Here is a 22,240-nt window from a genome sequence, read left to right as displayed (position 1 = left end):
GAGATGAAAGATACAATGCTGCTATTGCTGCAAGGACAGAACGAGTATCCCTTTCATTTATGGCATGGACAGAACAAGTGTCCCTCTCACTTATTGCTGTGTAGGGGGAGCAAGTGCTTGCATAAAGGTTTTATCCAAGGCAACAACTCAACATTAATCAGAACAAGGGGTAAAAATCTCCCAGTTGTCATGGAAACATCCACTGCCCTGGTAACATTGCCCTCATTGTGACAGGCACTTCTTTTACAACGACAGGTGAAATGAAAAACAGCCAAGTCTCATTCTCTGCCAGTCAGCCATTATATATGAACCCAGCTCTCCCCCTCTCTCTCTTATCCATTTCACATCTTTTATTTGTTGCTCCCATCTTAGGAAGACAAACCTTCACGTACCTTCTTTTTGCTCAAAGAAAGCCGACACAAACTCAGAAGTTGTTTATAGTGCACAAACAGCTTGCTCCTGGGGTTGTGGTGTCCCAGAAAGCCTTGCAAATGAAGTGGGAGATTAGCTTTCTTAGATCCCCCCAACCCTTTTTTTTAAATTCCATTCCAAAGACAGAAGAAATGTATGCAAATGTGTGAATGTTGATGATCAGTGTTTCTATGGATTTTTTTCCTTCTGTGTAACAAACCATTTAAAGAGAATTACTGTAGTGTCTCGAAAGAAAATAAGGAATAGCATTTAGGTCAACGGGGGATGTATATAACTGATAGTGCTTACCCAGACGCTTGTTCAATATAGCCAGGGTATCTTTCTGCTACCTGCCTTAACTTAACATAACATCGTCAATGTATAGGCAGTGACACCAAAGTGGCTATCAAGTCAGTCAGTTAACATAGCATTTATCAATCTAGCCATCACATGAAAGGAATGGTGTTGGCAGGATCCAAAAAAATCATAAATATGGATTATATTGGTGACAGAATGTTTGATATTTCAATAAATAAATAAATAAAAATAAACCATTTAAGGAAAATATGAAGTGGAAAAACACAGCACACATTGTGTAACAACACAGCTGCTGTAGACAGATCGGAGGTATGAGTCTTTAGAAAAAGAAGGAAAAAGCACTGTTCACTGGTATAATATTCAAACCAGGGTGTAAATGTGAATGTGGTTTAAGCACTTAAGGTCAACAGTGCTACTATATACAGTATGAATAAAGTTTCTCCTAATGTTTTGCAGGGAAGGAAAGCTAGTGAAAAGGCTTACTGTGTAAGTTAACAAACTTACAAAAATCAAGACTTACAAAAATCAAAATTTGATGGATTATAATTGTTAAAACTAGGCAAAGACAAATGAATTCTTAATAGAGCACACAAGGATGAAATTCAAGCAATAAATTAAGAAAACACAAGATTCTCGATACTCTCACACACATTGAGGACTAATAAGGGGAATGGGACATGGAAGAGTAACAAGGTACATGTGAGTATAATCACGGGAAATGACTGACATGAAGTAAAACTAAATTAAGACACAAGGAAATAAAGACTAAAAATACAACAGGAAACAATAAATGAATAAATAAATGACCGAAATTGATAACTGATAACTCAGTTAAACTAAATAGTAACTAAACTAGCCTAATACCTAATACCAGTAGCGGTTTTAGATACGGGCAACACGGGCGGTTGCCCGGGGCGGCATCGTGGTGGGGGGCGGCATGACGGGCATCGGCGAAAAAAAAAAAAATTGCTCCTACTCATGCTGCCCCGACGTCATGCCAGCGCATATTGTGAATGGTACAGGCACCGATCGGTTTTCTATCTACATACAGTACAGAATATAGAGACACGAGTAAGAAAAAAAATATACAGTTTAGGACTCGGGGTAAAGGGATCAATATCAATTTAAAATTTACAGTTTGATGATTTAAAGTCTCACACACAACCCATCGAAAGGGGAGGTGGGCCCTACTGCTTCCAAATAGAGCACATTTCATTTATAATGTTGTAAATCCAAGCCCATTATGTATTCATGATTTGAATCCTGGGTTGTGTGAAATCTCAGAAAAGCACCTTAGACAAAGTGAATCTGTGAACTAAGGTGTAGGTGTGTTAGATCATGCTGTGGTGACCTTCGAGTTGGGGGATTTGTGTTCATACTGGAGTGCAAAATTAAAATCAATGGAAGATGGACAAGAAAAGTTCAAAGCCATCAGGTCCTCAGTCTCAAGAGAAAAGAAGAGGAGGAGAAACGAGCAAAAGATACAAGTAAGCAGATGTGTCATTGGATAATGGCAGGTCATCCTGAAACAATCAGAATCAGAATACTTTATTAATCCCTAAGGAAATTATGTGGGTTACAGCTGCTCCAAGAAGAAATGGTAAAAATAGCAACAGTAACAGACAGAGGGAGTGTTCGCCCAGGACGCCAAACAGGCTAGGACCGCCACTTCCTAATACTACACTAACCTAATAAAAGCTGGCACCACTGAATACTAGATGGAGCAAGAAAATTAAAAAAAAAAAAAAAAAACACGAGAAACTAATAAATTGAACAGTATGATGGACAAAAGGAAATCTCTAAACGAACCACAAAATACAGAGAAAAAATCAGGAAACAGAATTCCTAAAAGAATAAACTTAAAAAATTAAAACCTACACAAAGCCATAACAAAACCTGCAGCTTATGATTTGGGTAAAAATAAGTTTTAGTTTTTATTCTTTTACCTGTCCTTTAATGAAGAGTCACATGAGAAGTTGCGTCTAAATATCTATATTTATGCCTGATGTTCATCAAGGAAAGGCAAACTATTAAAAAACTGTACTTCATTTTTAATGGTTACATTTAAATACTTTACCCCCCTGCTCTCTGTGCTCAGAGGTCCAAATAATCTTCCAGGAGTGGTGTCACTATTTTCTGGAGAAAACAGCATTGGTTCATCAAACTGGTCAATGGGTGGTTATTTCATAGCTGCTAATCTCTAATTTGAGCATTATCCGCTTAAGAGAACGTTAAGTCTGCAATATAAGTTGTCATGGCTATGTATCCAGGTAAGAGGTGAACGCCTTCATAACAGGATTAACCCTGAAGTTAGCTGGATAAGCTCAAATCCAGTTAACAGTACAGGCCACTAGTGTACCATTACAGTATACTGAGAATAGTATTTGGCTTATAATCAGTTTAAAAGCCTGAACAAGAAAAATAAAAGCACCATACAAAGAAACACTAAATAAAAAACAGCCTCAAGTGAAATTAAATTTCAAGCCACTGAAGAGGGATATATACTGCTTAAAAAATAAAATAACATCTTTTTAATGAAAGTTGGGTTACTCCTGAAGCACGACAATGGCTTATAAGGTGAAAATATGAAAGGAGTTCCTGGAGGATGAAGGAATTGATACCACTGACAGGCCTCCATGGTCTTATGACCTAAAAACTAAAAGAACACGTCTGGGATATTATGTTTTGGTCCATCTGATGTGATTGTTACATGAAGAAAAAATACACTGACAGACTGTATTCTTCAGTTTCTCATATCACACTGTATCAGACCACATTAAGTCACATCCCATCTAGATTGTTAATTTAAATCTTCAACTATTTCAGTCTGTCAAAATCAAAAATGAAAAGAAAAAATGTGTCTGTAACTCTAACCATAATCTTGACCTCTGTGTGTGTAAGGTATAACATAAACTAAACTAAAAAAATAAGTAACTTTACAGAACAATGAAAGGAAACAGATTTGATATATTTTGAAGAACTAAAATTCAAAATAACTTCTTAAAACGAACATCAAGTAATAAACTATTTAGGTGCTTATATTGGCATAACTGGAAATCAAAATAGATGTACTTGTGTCACATATTAAACTTACATGGTTCATTTAGAATGTTTCTAAAGCACTGGCTGGATCTATAAAACCAAAGATTTGGTAAAGTAACTTATATTTTCTCTTGTTAAACTTACTGTCTAGTGACAGTAGTGGATTACTAAAGATCGAAGTGTCCTAATTACAGTACATCGGCGTATTCCTTTAAAAGAAACAAGTGTAATTACTACATTTGGGTGTCTCTCTTTTAGACTTTGTTAATTCTTTTAACCCAGCAGAGGTGTACACTTCCTTGGTCAAGTTTCTGAAGGCAGGTGTGGTCCTGCATAACATGTATTACACAGATCAGGCCTTAAGTATATCAGTTCATTCTGGAAAGTCCACTGTTAACTGCAGCAAGGGAACTGTTTAGTGTTCAAGTGTCTACTTGTGGGTATTAACCAAACCTCATATGGAAAGTAGGCCATGCAAATGATGCCGAGCAGGCCTCTGGAAAGAGAAGGCTATAGAAAGACACGGATAGAACCAAAAACCCACACAGAAAAAATGGGCCACACTAAACCACTTAAAAATAAAATGAAATAACATAAGAAAAAACACACCAAAAATATTCCTCAAAGAGAAGATACAAAGCCAATGTGAACAAGAAATGTGGGAGAAAAAAAACTGTAAACTGGAGCAGACTCAGAATAAACAGATTTATGCTCACTGCTCAAGGAGTGTAATGGTTAAGCCTGCAGACTGCAGTGTAGTGGTGACTCACTACATACACCAGTTAGAGCACAGAGCCTTGAAAGCTCCAAGATCTCAGGCCCACACAGCCTTGGAGTAACCTGGGATAAGAGACGAGGATAAGGAGCGAGAGGCTCACCAAGCTGTTACACAAACCACCAAAAGCTAATAACAACTGTGTTTTCCACATTTTTCCTAAAGAGGGATCACCCTATCCACTGACGAAACTACACCCAGTATACAGCATAATATTTCTAAATTAGACATGTTAAACTACATTGTTGAAAATGTTCATATCAGTAATAAACCTTTTTGTTTCCACTTTAAATTTAAAGAAAGATTGTGTCATCCAAAATAAGCTACAGGATTTTAAATCTAATCTGAAAAGGAAGTTCATAGCAAAATGTCAGCCAAAGCCTCATCTAATATGGTGACTAAGGTTTGACATTTTAAGCGTTATTATGAGGAGGGCATGAAAGTAAAGGGGACTTTTAGCATCTAGAATTCAAAAGACATTCAAAAGACATCTTTACATCAACCATTTCATAGTCTGCATATATATATATATATATGTATATATATGACGGTAACGGTGGTCCCCGTGGTAATCGGAGCACTAGGTGCGGTGACTCCCAAGCTAGACGAGTGGCTCCAGCAGATCCCAGGAACAACATCGGAGATCTCTGTCCAGAAGAGCGCAGTCCTGGGAACAGCTAAGATACTGCGCAGGACCCTCAAGCTCCCAGGCCTCTGGTAGAGGACCTGAGCTTGAAGGATAAACCGCCCGCAGGGGCGTGCTGGGTGTTTTTATATATATATATATATATATATATATATATATATATATATATATATATATATATATATATATATATATAGATAGATAGATAGATAGATAGATAGATAGATAGATAGATAGATAGATAGATAGATAATCTCTACAAAAACAGATAAAGATAATTTGGCAATATATTTATGCCTGTCAAAACTTTTTTAAAATAAATTTGGTTCTTTGTTAGTTTAAGGTGTTCATGAGAGATGTTTACAGGTCTACAGCCATTTATAAAACACAGTGAAGGGTTGGTTTGGGGGTGTATTTCAATTTTGAATGTAGAAAAGAACCATCGGATTTTGCCCTGCCATGCAATACCATGGCCATCACTCATCAATTGGCCTCCCTAGAGCCTGCACCTCAATATTTTTTAAAAAGTGTGCGCTCACTTTGACAAAGAACAGAAAAAAGACAGCCAACATCCAAAGAAAAGCTTTGGAATGTCCTTTTAAAAGTCTGGGGAAAATTCTACTGCATGTTGCAATAAATTAGTGCAATTTGACGTTTCCCTATTCTGTCTTCCTCTCAGTTGATGTGTATATATATATATATATATATATATATATATATATATATATATATACATATATATATATAGATAGATAGATAGATAGATAGATAGATAGATAGATAGATAGATAGATAGATAGATAGATAGATAGATAGATAGATATAAATGCACATTTGTGTGTATACTCCTTTGAGAATGACGAGAAAGAGGGATGGTTTGGGGGAATAACGATTAAAGACATGGAGAGAGTGAGAAAGTAAAAACTGGCAAGTGGTGGAAGTGCCGCAGGGATGCAAGATGACCTTGATACACAAATAGTCCATCTTTACTTGTGAAAAAAGGGAATTTGATGAAAATCCCTTAAGATATGTATCACCTTATGGTCCACTGTTAGTGAGGTAGTTCTGTTTCAGGTAATTTTCACCTTTAAATCAATCGTTTTTTCATGTGTTTTCTTTTGAACCTGATGGAAATGTGGGAACGGAACTGACTATGACACATGTGCACTATTAACAAAAACCTCATTAACTTGAACTTGAATTGCTTTTAGGAGTAGAGTACAGTGTATAGTAAGTTGTGAAGCAAAACTGAGAGACAGTTGAAGGGACTGATGTCTCTTTATAGCTACTGCATACCATATCTGGTTCTAATCATTTCAGCAAACAGATTTTTTTTCCCACTCATCCAGCAGAAAGAGCTCAATAGTAGCATAGATATGGATATGATAATTTGTTAAACCTGTTTTAAATTGAATATATTGAGCACAGTTTTAAGATTGCGTTTAGTTTCCACAAACTCCTGTGTAAAATATTTGCCTCTTGCCAGTTGTATATTCTTCAATAACTATAGTCTCCAGTGTTTAATTCTTAAATGTGGACAGGTGGTGTACAATTGGAAGGCAAAAATGAATGATAAGAGAAATTGTACTAAGAATAACAACAACAACAACAACAACACCAATAATAATAATAATACAACTAATAATAATAATAATAATAAAGCCAAGAAGAAGAATAAGACAAAAAAAAACTCTAGTCAATTGCTTAAAAACAGGAACATTTCCAGTTTTATCAAATCAAAAAAATCCAGTTAATCGATTACTGGTGCTTTGTTAATGAAGAATATGGTAAATCAAAATGACCAAAATAAATAGTTTAAAGTTGTTTTAGGTTAATTAGATACATCAATGTATGAATTTTGTTTTGTTGGTAAAAACAAAAACAAAAACAGATAACATAATTATACAGCTCATTATAAAACCAGCATAGTGCATGAGAATGTCAACAGTTAGTCTTGATCAGTATTCACAGCACAGTCATTTTGAATGGTCATTGCCACTAGTGGAATAACTGCCTCATTATTCTGGGCACAGAGCGAGTGGGCTGGTTTTCGTTGCCCAGCGTCATTAAAGTCAGCCTCTTTGGTTACAGTTACTGGCATATTCAATTTTCCAACCAAGCTGGAGGGATGCATCCAGTGCTTCTCTGTGCCAGTGTTTGCAGATTAGGGTTGTGATCTGCAAGCAGGAGGTGCATCGTTTGGGCCATTGTCCCAGTCATCCAGTGACCACCTGCATTGTGAGGTACTACATACAGTACATCAGTACATAAAGGTGTGCAGGCAATCTCTGCTGCATACAGCTGTCAATTTGTATGGTCCTCTAGTGGTGACACAGGCAACAGCAGAGACAACCATAGCTTTGCCTAAGCTGCACTCTGCAGCACCATGTGTTTGCTTATCACCTCGGAACATACTGCCATTCGATGAAGCCTAAAAATATGGTAAAACAGACAGACCAAGAGACAGCAGGAGAAAGTGACAGAGAAATGTAGATGCTGCAAAAAGAATAGACAGCTTATGAGGAAAAAAAGAAAAGCAAAGGAGGAAAGGAAGCATCAGAAGATTGGTAAGTGCGTCATGGATGGGAGAGGGACTAATTAAGGAAGGCTGGATTAATTAGGCTTCCAGTCTGCCTCCCTCTCATACTCCCACCGAGCTTCATGCCAGCTCAGGCCCCAAACCAACTCCCAAAAGCAAGGCCTTGTATTGTTCCACAGATTTCCCATTCATTCAAGGGAATGTGTGTTTTCACTGTCAGTAAAGACCACCATGGGGCTTAAAAATACCCTGGATATGTGGTACATTACACTAAGCACATAAAAAAAGGACAGAAATAATCTCTCATTAATTTTACTTGCATATCTACATAAAATGTGTTGGAAGCCACATTTGGTTACCTTAAATTTCAGACGAGACAACATATCTTAATTAAGCCCCCAGACACACACACCTAGGGACTAAAGGTTGCTAAGAAAAAAAATGTCCTCCCTGACTGATTGGCAAGTGGCTGCTGGAGGTTGAAAGTTGCTAGGTGAAATTGGAAAGAGGGTACTGCACCAAAAACCTCCTCCTTGTGATTGCTTTGGCCACTAGGGGATTGCCACATTCAACTATAGTTTACATGGAAGAAATCGAAAATATATAGCATTTGCCTTCAAAATAAAAGTCGTGCCTCACAACTGCAGCAAATAGTGGTTTTTATTGCTCTTTTCACACTTTCACTACTGTTCAGGGAGCATTTGGTGTGTGTTTGCATAAACATCACCATCCTCTATGCAAACTGTAGGCAACACTGGCAATCTGTTAGTGACCAAAGTAACTGCAAGGAAGTGTTTTGTGTATGACTGTATAAGAGCTTGTGATAAATTTCACCTTGTAACTGCAAGCAATCTCTAGCAACCATTTGGTGAATGCACATTTTTCCCAAGTGATTTGTGTTTGCGAGGAGGTCACTGACCACTGGCTTGTGGAAGTGGGCCCAAAAGGATGTGTCCTGTAATTTGCAACTATACCACATTTTTAATATTTGTATTAATATTAATGTTGTATGAATAACATATCTAATAATACTATTTGTATATTTTATATGTATTTATATTTTTACACTCTTTAGAGATTTAATATCTTTGGAGATTCTCTTTAATCACCCTTTAATCATCATCTAATAACATATCTGCAGTAGGTGGCACTCATAGGGATCATTCTTTCTGTGGAAGAAGAGTCATATGATCTTGACCAGTAACTGACCAGTCATATGACCAGTCATATGAACAATTAATTTTTAAATAATTGGATGCAGCTCAGAGAATAAAAAACTAAAACAGTTTCTTAAAGATTAATTCAATTAAATTCTTGATTAAAATCCATAAGATTCTCCCGTGTGTTAAGATAGAGTTGTGATATGATAATTCTGTTAATTTCTGTTAAGGTATTACTAGTCAGTTGTTGCGAACTTTTTCATGTGACCAAGCTTGCACATATATAGTTAACCCAGGATTTCCCAATCTATGTTTCACACAGATGCATGTTCTTGCACACAGATTATAGTGAGCCTTTGTAGCCTAGTGCCACCCAATACCAATGACATTCCCTTCCTTTGAACTGGCCTTAAACTTCACAAGGCCAGTTCCACAAGGAGATATGGAGCTCCTGCTTCATGTGTCCTCTTTTTTTTAATTAGCACATGTTCTTGTTGCATGCAGAACATACAAAGGTTCATTAATTTCTCCCAAGATAAACACACATACAAACACATTTCCTTCTGTTCTTAAGAGATTTAGCTATACTGCATAATACAGTATATTATAGATTATGTGTTGTTTTATCACCCCTTTGGAGATATGCGTTGAGTTCACATGCTCTATTTGAAGTGGACAAAAAGCAGACTCACAAATAGATAGAAGTCTTTACATGGCTACTGGTCCTAAGAGAACTTTCGCATGTTGTGCCCATCTTTTTTCTTCTCCCATTCACCTATTTGGCACATTGAATTAATTTAACACCTGCTACTCATGATATTGAACTAATGTACAAAGTGCTAAAAGTAAGCACAAAGTTCACTATCCAAAGTCAATGTGAAAATCATAGGTGTGACGGGTGTGTGTGTGTGTGTGTGTCTCTCAGTGTACGTGTGTTCGCAGCAATACATCTCTTGATGTTACCCCTAAATTCCAAACTCCTTGATGTTGATGACAGAGAAACCCTCTCCAAGCCAGAATGTAATTAAAATCTGCCTTTAGCTTTCCTTCACATCACATCCTTGGCTCCTTCTAGGATGGAATATGATGGGATGAATATTTATTGTGGGTCTTGTCTCTGAAGGGCTGCATGGAGAGGCTTGAGTAAAACAAAGTAGGGAAAAAAGCTGGTTTTGCCATTTCTGGCCTGATTGACGCTCCAGCTTGCAGCAAGTAATTCATTCTTAGAGGGAGGCACAAGTACCCCACTCCTTCTCCCAGCACAAGTTTATGATAATCCTAATAAATTATGATACGCTGCACAGACATTAAAAACTGTGATTGGCACTAAATCAAACACGCTGTGCCTCTCAGGTCAGAGAGAGCTGAGTTAGTGTGTGTGTGTGCCCTGCTCCCCCTTCCAACTATCAATTTTCCTATGTCCTTAAATCCTACATCACTCCTAGTCCACCTACCGATTTCTCTCTCTTCTCTCTTTTTGTCTAGTCCTGTCTTTGGCTCGACTTGGAATTTCCATTGCTTTTCTGTGCCCTTTCAGTAGCACACCTTTCTTTGCAGCTGACTTGATAAATCTAGGTGACAGTGTAAAATGTTCCACTGGAAAAGAAAAAAAAGTCTGAGAAATAGAGTACGGCCCTCAGTACCCTGGGAGTGTGTGTTATTGTACCTTCTTCGTATTTGTCATGATTCCCTGCACTGCTCTGTATGTACCTTTATCCTTTCTGCAGCTGATTTAATTCATGGTTGAATGGATAACCAGATTGACACTCACTACTTTAATCTTAGTCAAACACTCATGTGCACTCTGCAGATTATTCTACCTTCATCAGCTATAGCGGTCATAGGTCCAAAACATCAATTTGTTGACGCAAATCTGGTTAGCCTGATGTTGATTACTGCCCTGTGCTGGCCCTTATTATGAGGAAATTGAAAAAAAAATCTTCCACCTGCCTTGATTAAAAAGAGTGAGCAAAAAAAAAAAAAAATTGCTTAACTGTCTAATTTGCAGGTATTTCATCACTAGAAAAAATGTGGGAATGTAAAATTTCATTAGTATTGGTCAAGTACACAACTACTTTTGTAATGGTTCCCTCCTCCGAAAATAGCACTGCTAAAAGTTGATTATGTCACAAGCGAGAAGCTGATCAGACAGATAGTTGGATTTAGATTTATATACTGTATATAGTATGCATAAGTTCAATAAGGAAGAGAATCACTCATCTGCTTGCTTTCCTGGGTGTTCAGCTGCTTTTCTGTTGTTTACATGACTACCGCTTTCCCACGCTGTCAATTATAATACTGACATCATTACAAGCCTCAGTCTTCATCATCACCAACACCAGCCTAAATATGTTAATTTCTCTACCTCGATAAATCATGTTCAATTCTTCCAAGTGGTCTCGCGGATGCCATTATCTACTACAGACACATAGCCTAGGTGGATTTTTCTAATCATCATCATCATCATCAACATCACCATCATCTTTACCTGTGATCATTATAACATTTGAATTGATATTTGAATACAGGCTGGGGCGATGGTTCCTAAGTAGCGTTAGCAGCTTCATGGCACAATCAATCTTTAACATATTCATTGTTGGTTTTGTCAATAAGGTGCTTTTATTACCGTGCTAATGTGATCGATAAGAGGGACCATTATATTTTACAGTCCTGCTGTTTACTGCTGAACATGACCTCAAACTACATGACATTTCATATGTTGACCATGCTGTACTGTAACGAAGCTTTTGGATGGACTTTGTGTAATGGGAGCAATGTTCTCTCGTTGTCATTTGTTTTTCATAAATGCCTTGATTTGAATTGGGACCTATTAAATCTCCCTATTAAAGACAAGAGGCAAAGCAGTGCAAAGAATTACATATCAGTAGGTGGGAGTCAGTAGCCTACACTGGGAAAGAGAAATACATATTAGCATGTGCACTATTGAAAAATTTGGATAAAAACTCCTGATTTCATCTGGGGCTCCTAAATTGCTAAAACTGGTACTGGATGACACTCTTTTTGTGTTTACATGATTTTCTTTACTGCTTAGAAATTTGGGGTAAGAATACAAAAGTGAAGCTGTTCAAGAACAGAAGTGCTCACTCATGAGAGGTGGACATTTTCATGCAGTAGAAGACTACTTGATTCAGGATTAAGCAGTAAGACCACAGTGTGGGATGCTGGAGGATGACAGAGACAGGTAATTAACTAAAAATAATATGTGCTTGACACAGCAGAGAAAAGGTTTTTAAAAGGAAATAGGAGACACAACAGAATGAAACTTCAGAGAATAGCATAGATGAAGGTTACTTTTGTATGTCGACATGAGTGGATGCAACACATGCAGGCAGCCTTCTCAACCACCTACATACTGGAGAAGGATCAGACTTGAAAGGGAGAAGAAATTTCATTAGATTTCCACATCACTATATTTCAGCCACCCACACCCCTTCATGTACATTTTTTTATGTAATGTACAGCATAAAAAAAGCAGCAGTACATCACAGAAGCATCAGGAATTTGATGTCTGATTGCTTTTGCTACCTTGTTACATTTTTGATGGTGTGGTGCAACAGGTAGAAATGGAATTGCACTTACATGTGCACATGCCCTTTGATTTAAATTATGCATGTAACATGATTTGAGTGAACTGAATTTAAAAATGACAAAAAGTTAAATGTTCAAGTGTTCAATTTTTTTATGTATTTATTTGTTTGTTTGTTTATTTTGATTTATTTATTTATTCATTTATTTATTTGGGGGGGGGGGGGTGATCATCATTAAGCAATCATTTGAATCCTATATAAACAATGTTTAGTTAGTCTTTTGGTGAGAATATTGTCCTAATAATTGTAGTCACTTTAGCATTATTTACACCATCTCTCTACGTCTCTCTAATTGCACCCAATTTTTCCAAACTGCTTATCTAATTTAGGGTTGTGAGTGGGGGTGCTGGAGTCTGTCCCAGCTGCCTCAGGGCAAAAGGCAGGGTACATCCTGGACAGGTTTCAAGTCAATCTGAGCCAACACAGAGAGAGACAATCATTCACGCTTACATTCACACGTGGTCATCCATCCATCCATGTATGGTCACTTTAGAATAGCCAGTTAACCATGTATGTCTCTACACTATGGGAGAAGGCCTGCATAGTCAGAAAGAACATAAAATCATTTCAATCTCAGTTAAACAAAAAATATAAAAAAATCCAACTTTGCAATGCAAATTCTGTTCCAAAGTGCCCTTTAATATAATAAGAACATGGCCACTTTCCTAAGTGCATTGAAAGTTTGACATGGTCACATGGGGTTAGGTTGGGTCTTGTACTGGACTTACTTTATTATCTTCAAAAAAAGAAAGAAAAGTTTAGAGCCATCACTGATCAGAGGATGGACAGCTGTCGGTGGACAAAGGCCTGTGTGTCTTTGTGGACACGCGCCTGCCAATCTAGCTGTCAGGTCTGGATGACTGCCTGATTTCTCTGGCTTTCTAACTGCTTCTCCTGTCTGCCTGTCGATTGCTCCATCATGCTGAATGTTCTTCTCTGCCAGGTTCACTTGCCCACCTGTCTTACTCCACTTCAACTCAGAGAGCCTGCCTGTTCTTTTTGCCTGTTGAACTTGCTGGACTTTAATACTGTCATCACTAGAGAAAGCAGTGGAGAGACAAGATGTTTGGTTACAATAGCTTTACCCCATCCTTGGTTGCTGGTTGAAACTATTGGGATGAATATTCTTACCACATCCATTCAAACTGACTAATGAGCTTATGTTTCATTGCATTGCTCATAGGTAGGTATAAAAGCACTACACAACAATACAAATATTTACTAAGAAGTACAACAAAAATACCCAGAAAGACACTGACATTTAATGGATGCACAGACCTGTGTGATTTTTTTTATACTCTTACTGCAATATGCTCTCAACCCACACCACACTAAAAAGATAAAGTTTCTACCCTCTCTTTTTATTATAGCAATTAGTTAATTGGGATGAACTGTAATAGCATATAACAACTCTTTCAAGAAGTATGGAATTGAGACTTTTGTTTCTTGAAAGATGCAGTTTTAATTCCAAGTAATATTCTTGACACCAGGTCCCAAGAAACCTATTAACACAAACTATATAACTGACTTTGGAAAGCTAAAATATTTTCATCTGACAGCAACGTTATGCTACGATGACGGCTTAATTATATTTGACTTATTGTCAATTCATTAAATAGGACATCTTTTTCCACCAAGAGCGAACTAGCCTGCATAACCTCTGCAGAAGTGCTTGTTTGAATGTACAGTGTTTTGAAGAAGAAAAGGAAAGAAAAGAAAAGAAAAGAAAAGAAAAGAAAAGAAAAGAAAAGAAAAGAAAAGAAAAGAAAAGAAAGTAATTAAATATGCCTATCACAGAGTTGGCTTGGATGCTTTTTATTTCTTCATTTTAAAGCATTTTGAGCCTGAACAGATGTTCCACTGCTGGTACTTAGTGGTCTACTTACATGCAGATCCATGGATGAGTCATCTTCATTTTCATATTACCTGACCCTAACTGATTTACAAAAAAAAAAAACAGAAAAAAAAATTGAATTGAATTGCTAACAGGCAAAGTGGTTTGGGGTTTTGGGGCAGTTCAACCTAACTGAAAATGATACTATTGATTTGAATTTTAGATACTTTTTTTTTTTTGCTTGTTTTTTGTTTTTTACAAGTTGTTTGTATAGTGAAATCCCAAAATAAGTGTAACTACAATATCTCACTTCTTTCAGTCCTATACTGTATCTGAGTGCTGAATGAAGATTCACGTACTCTGATAATAGTGAAACAGCTTGCCCTATGTTTACGAAACACACAGAAGAATCTAAAAATACTCATTAGGCCTGATGGACAAAATCAGCTACTAATATCATTATGTTTAATATGCTATGCAAAGCCACAGAAATCACCAGAATCTGATTGAGAAGAAATATACCCTATAGCAAAGTGATCAAATTGGCTGTAAGGTTATGTCATACTATAATACATACCAGTGTGATGGTTAGTAGATAGGAGTTTAACTGTATAGAGTCAAGCTAATGATTGATTGATCTTGTTAATGTAGAGGTCTTAGAAACTACAGCATGAAATGGTTCAAACGGGTAAATATGGAAAAAGGGAGAAAAAGTGTTTTCAAAGCGTTTTACAATATTATAAATACAATTTATAATATTATGTTAATTGCTGCATTTCTGTAGCAACTGAACTGTTTCTTTAATATGAATAGTTATCGACATTGCATGTTTTGGGCTAAGAAACAGTATGTGCATGTATTGGATAATAGTTACAAACTTTAGAAACAATTTTTTAAATTGATGTAACTGAAAATAAACATTGGTAATTTTGGGATGTGATATTACTTGTTCTCTTCTAAGTAAATTGGCTGGACTTTATAAAGCAGGCCATTTTTCAACCACAGCGGAGTGAGGTGATGGTGTGGGGGATGGTGGCGTCAATAGCAGAGGAGCTGGTAAAACATGCAAGAGACTACTGTAAAACAAATGAGCTCTGCTATGATAAATGGCTTTGAAAGTGAACAGACCAGTAGGAGGAAAATAATAATAATTGCCGTGCAAGAGGGCACAGAGCAATACATCAGATCCAAATTGTAAAAGATTTTTTGATGAGTTTCACAAAAAGAAGAAAAGATAACAAAGGCAATGTATCAGGAAGCTTAGCATTAATGATGCACTTGGGTTGCTTTGTAAAAATTGTGAGGAAAAGAAAAGTGGCTTGCCTCTTTTCCAGGTAATGTAATTGCTGTATTGGTGATCTAACACCCTCATTAAGCATGGATCAAACAGCAGCGGAGAAAGCAGCAGCATGGAACCAGAGTGTGAAACAGACAGGATTAGTGGATGAGAGAGATGTTCTCTCACGCGCAGTGCATGTTTGAAGTCTCCCACATGGCTAATTGTAGACTGAAGACACTAGCATTGAGAAGTTCAGCCTCCCCACTGAATCACAGATAGCTCACTTGCCCTTGGCTAGCCTCCCAGTGTTTGTGTTGATTTTTTTCTGAGCAATTAACAATCTGACACCATGACCTCGGACTGACAAGAGAGGGAAAGAAAACAGGGAAGGTACTTCTTCCATTTCAGTGCAGGATCTATTAGGACTTTAACCTCTGAAATGTTGACATATTCTAAAGAAAAAAGACATTTAATTTTGCAGCTTTTTAGTATGCTCTTTAAGACTCAAATATTCCACAGGAAACCAGCTATAAAAATATTATAACCATATTACAGTGATTATTATAAAGTTCGAGAATCCAGTGCATATAATTAACATGTGTCTACTATTGATTTAACTCTCAGTTAATCCTATATAATTGGCTACAGATGTTAGATAGTTGCCCTGTAAGAGGCTGAGGACTTGTCCAGGGTGTACTCCAAGTTTAGGCCAATGACAGCTGGTATAGGCTCCAGCCCCCTGTAACCCTAAATTGAAAAGCAGCTAAAAAATGATTGAATGATGGATATGTTTGTGCTTCACTATTCCTCAGGTCTGGACTATATTTTTTTTGTTTGGTTGTTTGGTTGTTTGGTTGGATTTTTTTGTACTTTATCACAGTTGTTGTATGAATTATGAATTATGTGTTCTTAATGACTAAATGGATGTCAGATTATTAATTTTCTTTTACTTAACCGATTGTTTAAAACAACTGATAATAATTATTAATAAATAGATTTTAAATATTTTCAAAAGAAGTAAATATCATAGTAGATAAAGTAAAGAAGTAGATATCATATAATTTTTTTAATTTGTATTTTTTTTAATTGTCAAATATGTCTGGGCAAAACAGAATAGTAATGCAGTGACAATCAGCCAGGGTGACATTATAGTAAGTGGGTGACTGTAGTTTGGAAAAGGTCACTAGAAGTATCAGAAGAAGGGATGAGGAGGGTGAGTCAAAAGGGCATGTAGCACTCCTGCTAGCAGGAATTAGTTTCAGAAATTGCTAAGAAAGGTAACGCATGAGGTGTGCTGGTGGTATAATCAAAATCTGTATCTAAGAACAACTTTGTGTACCGTGCAAAAAATGTACATATATGTTGTTTATTTGTGATTTTCGATGGGTCAGCAATGCAGAAAAAACTGGCCAGATCTTGATCGAAGTTAAAAGGCAATCATGTTAGACACTAAAAGAAGAGTGAGCCACTGCCAAGGTTAGTGCTGCCATGGACGTAATCCATCACGTATGGTCTGTAAACCTATTGGTTTGGAGATGCCATACTCATGATGACTACTAAATATGATAAGCTACCAGTGAATCTGATGGAGAACCCTGGAATACAATGCATGATACTATATAATACTATACTCAAACAGTAGTGACTTCGCAATCACGCCCTAAACCAGGGGTGTCGAACTCCAGGCCTCGAGGGCCGGTGTCCTGCAGGTTTTAGATATCACCCTACACAGCAAATTCAAAAGTGTTAAATGTTTTGGTGTTAATAGTCTTCTTGCAAAAGTAGAGTTAATTTTACTCTAAGCAGAGTCACATTCTTTTAATGTAACTCTGAGGTGTAAAATGATAGTAGTTAAAATCGAGTGTTAAAAATGAGTGTTTCTCTGTCAAATCTGGAGGTGTTACAATGGAAACATTAACTCTTGACCTCTTAACTCTGAACTCCTACAGGGGCTATGACACCAACAGAGTAAATTCACAGACTCCGCCCCCAGCACGGCTCCAATCGAAGCTGAAGTGAAGCCGTTTCAGAACATTTTGCTCTACATATTTGAGTTGTTTGCCATGCTTGGTAAGTCATTTTTTCAAAGATTGTTTCAATTATTATTATGAGCTTTTACTTCTGTGGCTCTTTGGAGTTGAGACAAAGCTGTGTGAAAGGCATTAGCCATGTTGCTCGGTGATAGCATAATATTCTGTTTTAGCTAGCTGAAAGGTATTGTTTGCGGGCAAATACCACAGCACTGAAAAAAAGCTTGCATGGAGTTCGACACCTGTGCCCTAAACCATACTGTGCTTCATCCTCTATTCTGTTTTACAAAATAAACACACTGCGTTAATGAATACCATACTCATCTGGGAATTTTTACTTAAATGATCAATCAAGTGAGAAGTACATAGAATGATAGCATGGAACTCTAATAGAGTAATATGATATCGAACCTCTTATTAGCACTTTAAGGCACTTTCATATTGATTTTTTTATGTTAAGACATTATCCATTTTTATATACATTCTCAGAGTGCAGCTAGAATGGAGGTGCTCAAAGTATGTTGGAAAATTGCTGTTGCACCATCTTCAGGCAATTCACTAAAAAAGCTCCTAAGCTCCAATTTGTGTCAAGTGGACCTGGAAAATGATAAAGGACAATCATGTGAAGAGGTCCTTGGTTACTATATAGTGATGGAATAGAATCAACTATATAACAAAGAAATGTTAAGAATAAAACAGGAGGAATAAGGAATGCCCCCACACAGGAAGGATGAACAGACATGAATTGCTATATCCTCAAGCCAGAAAAGAGGAATTGAGGCTGCAAGGTGGGCAGAGTGCAGCTGTGCTGCTGTGTTCTGACAAGTGATTTATGTCTATGCAAAGGCAACGAAATGTAGAAACAAGATTGGAGCACATTCTGAGATGAACTTAGGACTTTGTGGATGGCTGACTGATAGTTTCTGTCTCCACTTAACAATGTTCTAAGATAGCCCAAATAGATAAGGCTGAAGGGAAGGCATTTTAAGTATAGCTTAAAATTGTTTAAACAAACAGTTCAAAATATTTTAAGGAATATAGCTGCAGCTAAAAAAGCTGAAAGCCTGAGGCCAAAATGGTATAATTTGACAGTAACTATTCCCTATAGGTGTGGCAAGTTAATTAGGAGAGTCTAGAATGCCGCAGCAATAGGCACTGACTAAGGTTTGAATGGAATATAATTAAATAAATGCACCAGTAAACACTGGAAATGATCACAACAAGGAGTCTATACTGTTACATATGCTACCTCTTCACATACCCAGCTTGAATGAGATATTTATCTTCATGTTCTAAATCAATTTTTATTGAACAATTTTGACATATAGTTAATATTTTTTTAAGTAACTACTATTTAAATTACACAAAGCAGCAACAATAAAACCAAACTACATGAGATCCAAAACAACTCTATAATAAATGTTAACTCTTTAAACTGAGTATTTCAGTTTGGGTTGAAACCGTAAAATAATGCAATTCAAATAAATAAATGTAATAAGATATAATAAATTAAAAAATAATCAGATTCAAAGTCAATATAAATCAGGATTATAGAATGAAATGTGTCAAGGGGAGGTCAGGGACAGCAACAACATGGCAGCTGCTCTTCTTGTAATCAAACCACCGAGAACTACTTGCAAGAATTACATGTTACCAAGTGACCTGCATCCAGGGAAGCCAGATAATCAGTAAAATAAATGAAAAGAATGTGGATGTTCAAGTCCATTTACTCAAAGTTGAAAACTCTGTATAGAGTTATTAAATCAGACACAACCTGCAACCCACTGAGTAAAAATATATTTCAATGGAAGTGCCAAGAAAAAGAAAAAAAGGGCTAATAATGTCACAGCGTAAAGAATTAAGCTATCTCCTGCACAAGATCACCCTGACACCCATCCTTAACCATATGTTAAAAATGCCCTGGTTAAACAGTCTTTAAAAATACTGCATATTTCAAAGGAAGCTTTGCTTCTGAAGAGAAATAAAAAAAAGTTTAACCAAGAATGATACCATGTGTTAGGTACTCAAGAGTGTTGAAGCTACAAGCAAAAGGAGACGACCAGCCTTCCCATACTATTATAGTCTGTAAATACTGTTTTTAAGAAATTCACTTGCCTGTGTAAAAGAAAATTCAAAGGATTCTCACTCCTGTTGGAACTATCAAAGGCTGGTTTTTTTGTGTGTGTGTGTTTGTGTGTGTGTTTGCATGTGTCATTTTTTTTTCATTGCCTGTGTTAACTGAAGTGTGAAGTATGCATATGGTTTATGCATGACTAATCAATTAAGCAAGGGAGTAAACAAGTGAGTAACTTCAACAACAACTCAATAAGAAAGGAAGGTGGAAAACAGAAGTTCTCTTTGGGGACAATAAGATTAAGTATTTTCTACCAACTTCTCAAGTCATACAAAAATGTGAAGTCACCAACTCAAGGAAAGCTCTCTTCAGTGACAAGAGTCTCTATTAGCATTCACACCCGGTGTCCATAAGTGAATCTTCCCACCATTCAGCTATTCTCTATTCACAATGCTTCTCATCAAAAACCGAATAATGGTAGAGCAAACACACAAAGCAGAAAGTCTGTGATATGCAAGCAAACAACTATCTAAATACGTACAAATGTCTAACCACAAACAGCGTAGCTTAATCTCAAGATTACGAGGAACAGGGTATGTAATCAGTCTCATTTATCTGTATTTCTGTACCATTCTGTGGCAAAACAAACATTTGCACCTCAGCAGAGATTATGGCTTAAGCAAATACACAAACAACCATGTGAAAGCAAGCGATATCTTCTTATACACACAGTGATGCTGAAGCCATCTCTTTTCATTCAGTAATATTCCAAGGGAATACAGTATTTACCAAACCTACTGGGTAAGGTTAAGTAATCAAGTACAAGACTAATTTTTATTAAAGCAATGCAAATAATTACCTCTGGTCGCATCATTGTGGACCGAGTTTTATTTTAGGAGTAGTGGCGGTGGTGTGGGTCATACCTCGCATTCTCGAGAGCCTGAAATGGTATAGGTGCAGGGTCCGGTCCCATTGACAAGCACATCCATGGCCTCAGAATTGGTGGGCTTGTAGTCCACATAGTACTCCTGCAGGGGAGAGCTCAGTGTGCGCTCCGTCTCTCTAGTTTTCTTGCGACGTTTGCGAGCTGCTGCCGAATGCTCCTGCAGTTGCTTGACACTGCTAGGATAGCGCTTCCATGATACATATATTACTAACAGGATCATCGCAACAGAAAGAAAAAGGGCAACACTTCCAGCCACAATCTTGTGGAAAGACACAGGCTCCAAGTCTTGCTCTGGGGGTAGTGCTACAGGTGGAGTAACTGCTGAAGATGTAGGACCCCTAAGAGATCCCTCACCTCTCTTTCCAGAATCAGTGGGTGAAGCAAGGATAGCTGGGCGATGCTCAGTTTGGGCAGGGACACTAGATGGGTTTGGAGGAATACTCACTGTAAGTGGTGTTGCTTGGTTTGATTTACAAACACCAAAAGCTTCAACTGCATCCATCACTTTTTCACCCTGGGCTTTCTTCGGGGAGGCGCAAATCATGGTGGTTTCCTTTGCCCCTCTAAAGTTTCTCAACCAGGCCACCAATGGGCAGATGGCAGGACCACAATCCCATACATTCCCAGCTAAGCTAATCATAGTCAAAGAGATCCAGGCATCAACTACCTCCTGGGAAACATTGGTCAGCTTGTTGGAATCCAAGTTGAGTGTTTGCAGATTGGGTAAGCATTGGTAAACTGCAGCATCTACTTCTGTCAGCTCATTCCCCGACAGATCCAGTTTCTGGATGGAGACCCAGGTCCAGGTCAGGCCCTGGTTCATAGAGCGAATCCGATTCCACTGCAGGTAAAGAGCCCGCAGATTGTAGAGGCGAGGAAAGTGAGAAAAATTGATCTTTGAGAACTGGTTATGCTCCAGATGCAGCTCAGTGAGTTTGACCAGGCCAGAAAATGCATTTCGAGTGATACTGCGCAGACGGTTGTAGCCCAAATCTAGGAACTCGAGATTTCTGCAATCTTGGAACAGACGCATTGGAATAATTTTAAGAGAGTTTGAGCGTACGTGAAGGCTGAGAAGCTTCCGTAGGCCCTGGAATTGTCCAGGTTGCAAGGCTTGCAGTTTATTATACGAAAGGTCCAAATTACGCAAATTAGGGACAGGGTGGAATGTGGTGTTGTGGAGTGATGTGATCTTATTGGAACTCAGGATCAGTTCTTTAAGTCTGCGGACCCCCTGGAAGGCCATTGCATCCACAGATGCAATGTAATTATGGTCCAAATAGAGCCAGATGAGGTGGTTGAGTCCTACAAACTGGCCTGCACGAAGACTGGCGAGGCTGTTGTATCGTAAAGAAAGGCCCTCACAGCCTCCTGAGAGGTTCTTGGGGACATCACGAAAGGCGCTTGACTCACAGTAAACAATTTTTCCATCACAGCGACAACTCTTGGGGCACTGGCGCTCACTTAGAGATGGATTTGCTGCCAGCCACACCTGCATCAGGAGTTGGACCACTAGCCAGCGGCGCCGCAGAGCAGAGCCTATAGTGAGGGAAGGGAGAGGGATAAAACAAAATGGAA

General features: G+C 37.7%; 1 protein-coding gene across 1 annotated transcript in view; it reads right to left on the bottom strand.

The window, feature by feature from the left end:
- Positions 1 to 22,240, bottom strand: part of LOC147325657 (leucine-rich repeat transmembrane neuronal protein 4) — a 106,210-nt gene that overhangs the window by 76,141 nt on the left and 7,829 nt on the right. Inside the window, exon 2 of the mRNA XM_086300266.1 lies at positions 20,640 to 22,201. Within this exon, the coding sequence (XP_086156392.1) occupies positions 20,640 to 22,201 (1,562 nt within the window). The remainder of the gene's footprint in view (positions 1 to 20,639; positions 22,202 to 22,240) is intronic.

The sequence above is a fragment of the Aulonocara sp. 'chitande type north' Nkhata Bay genome, linkage group LG7 (genome assembly GCF_057382095.1).
Source record: "Aulonocara sp. 'chitande type north' Nkhata Bay isolate Kocher_YH1m ecotype deep benthic linkage group LG7, A_spYH_male_GT1.1, whole genome shotgun sequence".
Lineage (NCBI taxonomy): Eukaryota > Metazoa > Chordata > Actinopteri > Cichliformes > Cichlidae > Aulonocara > Aulonocara sp. 'chitande type north' Nkhata Bay.
This window is presented reverse-complemented; position numbering and strand designations above follow the sequence as displayed.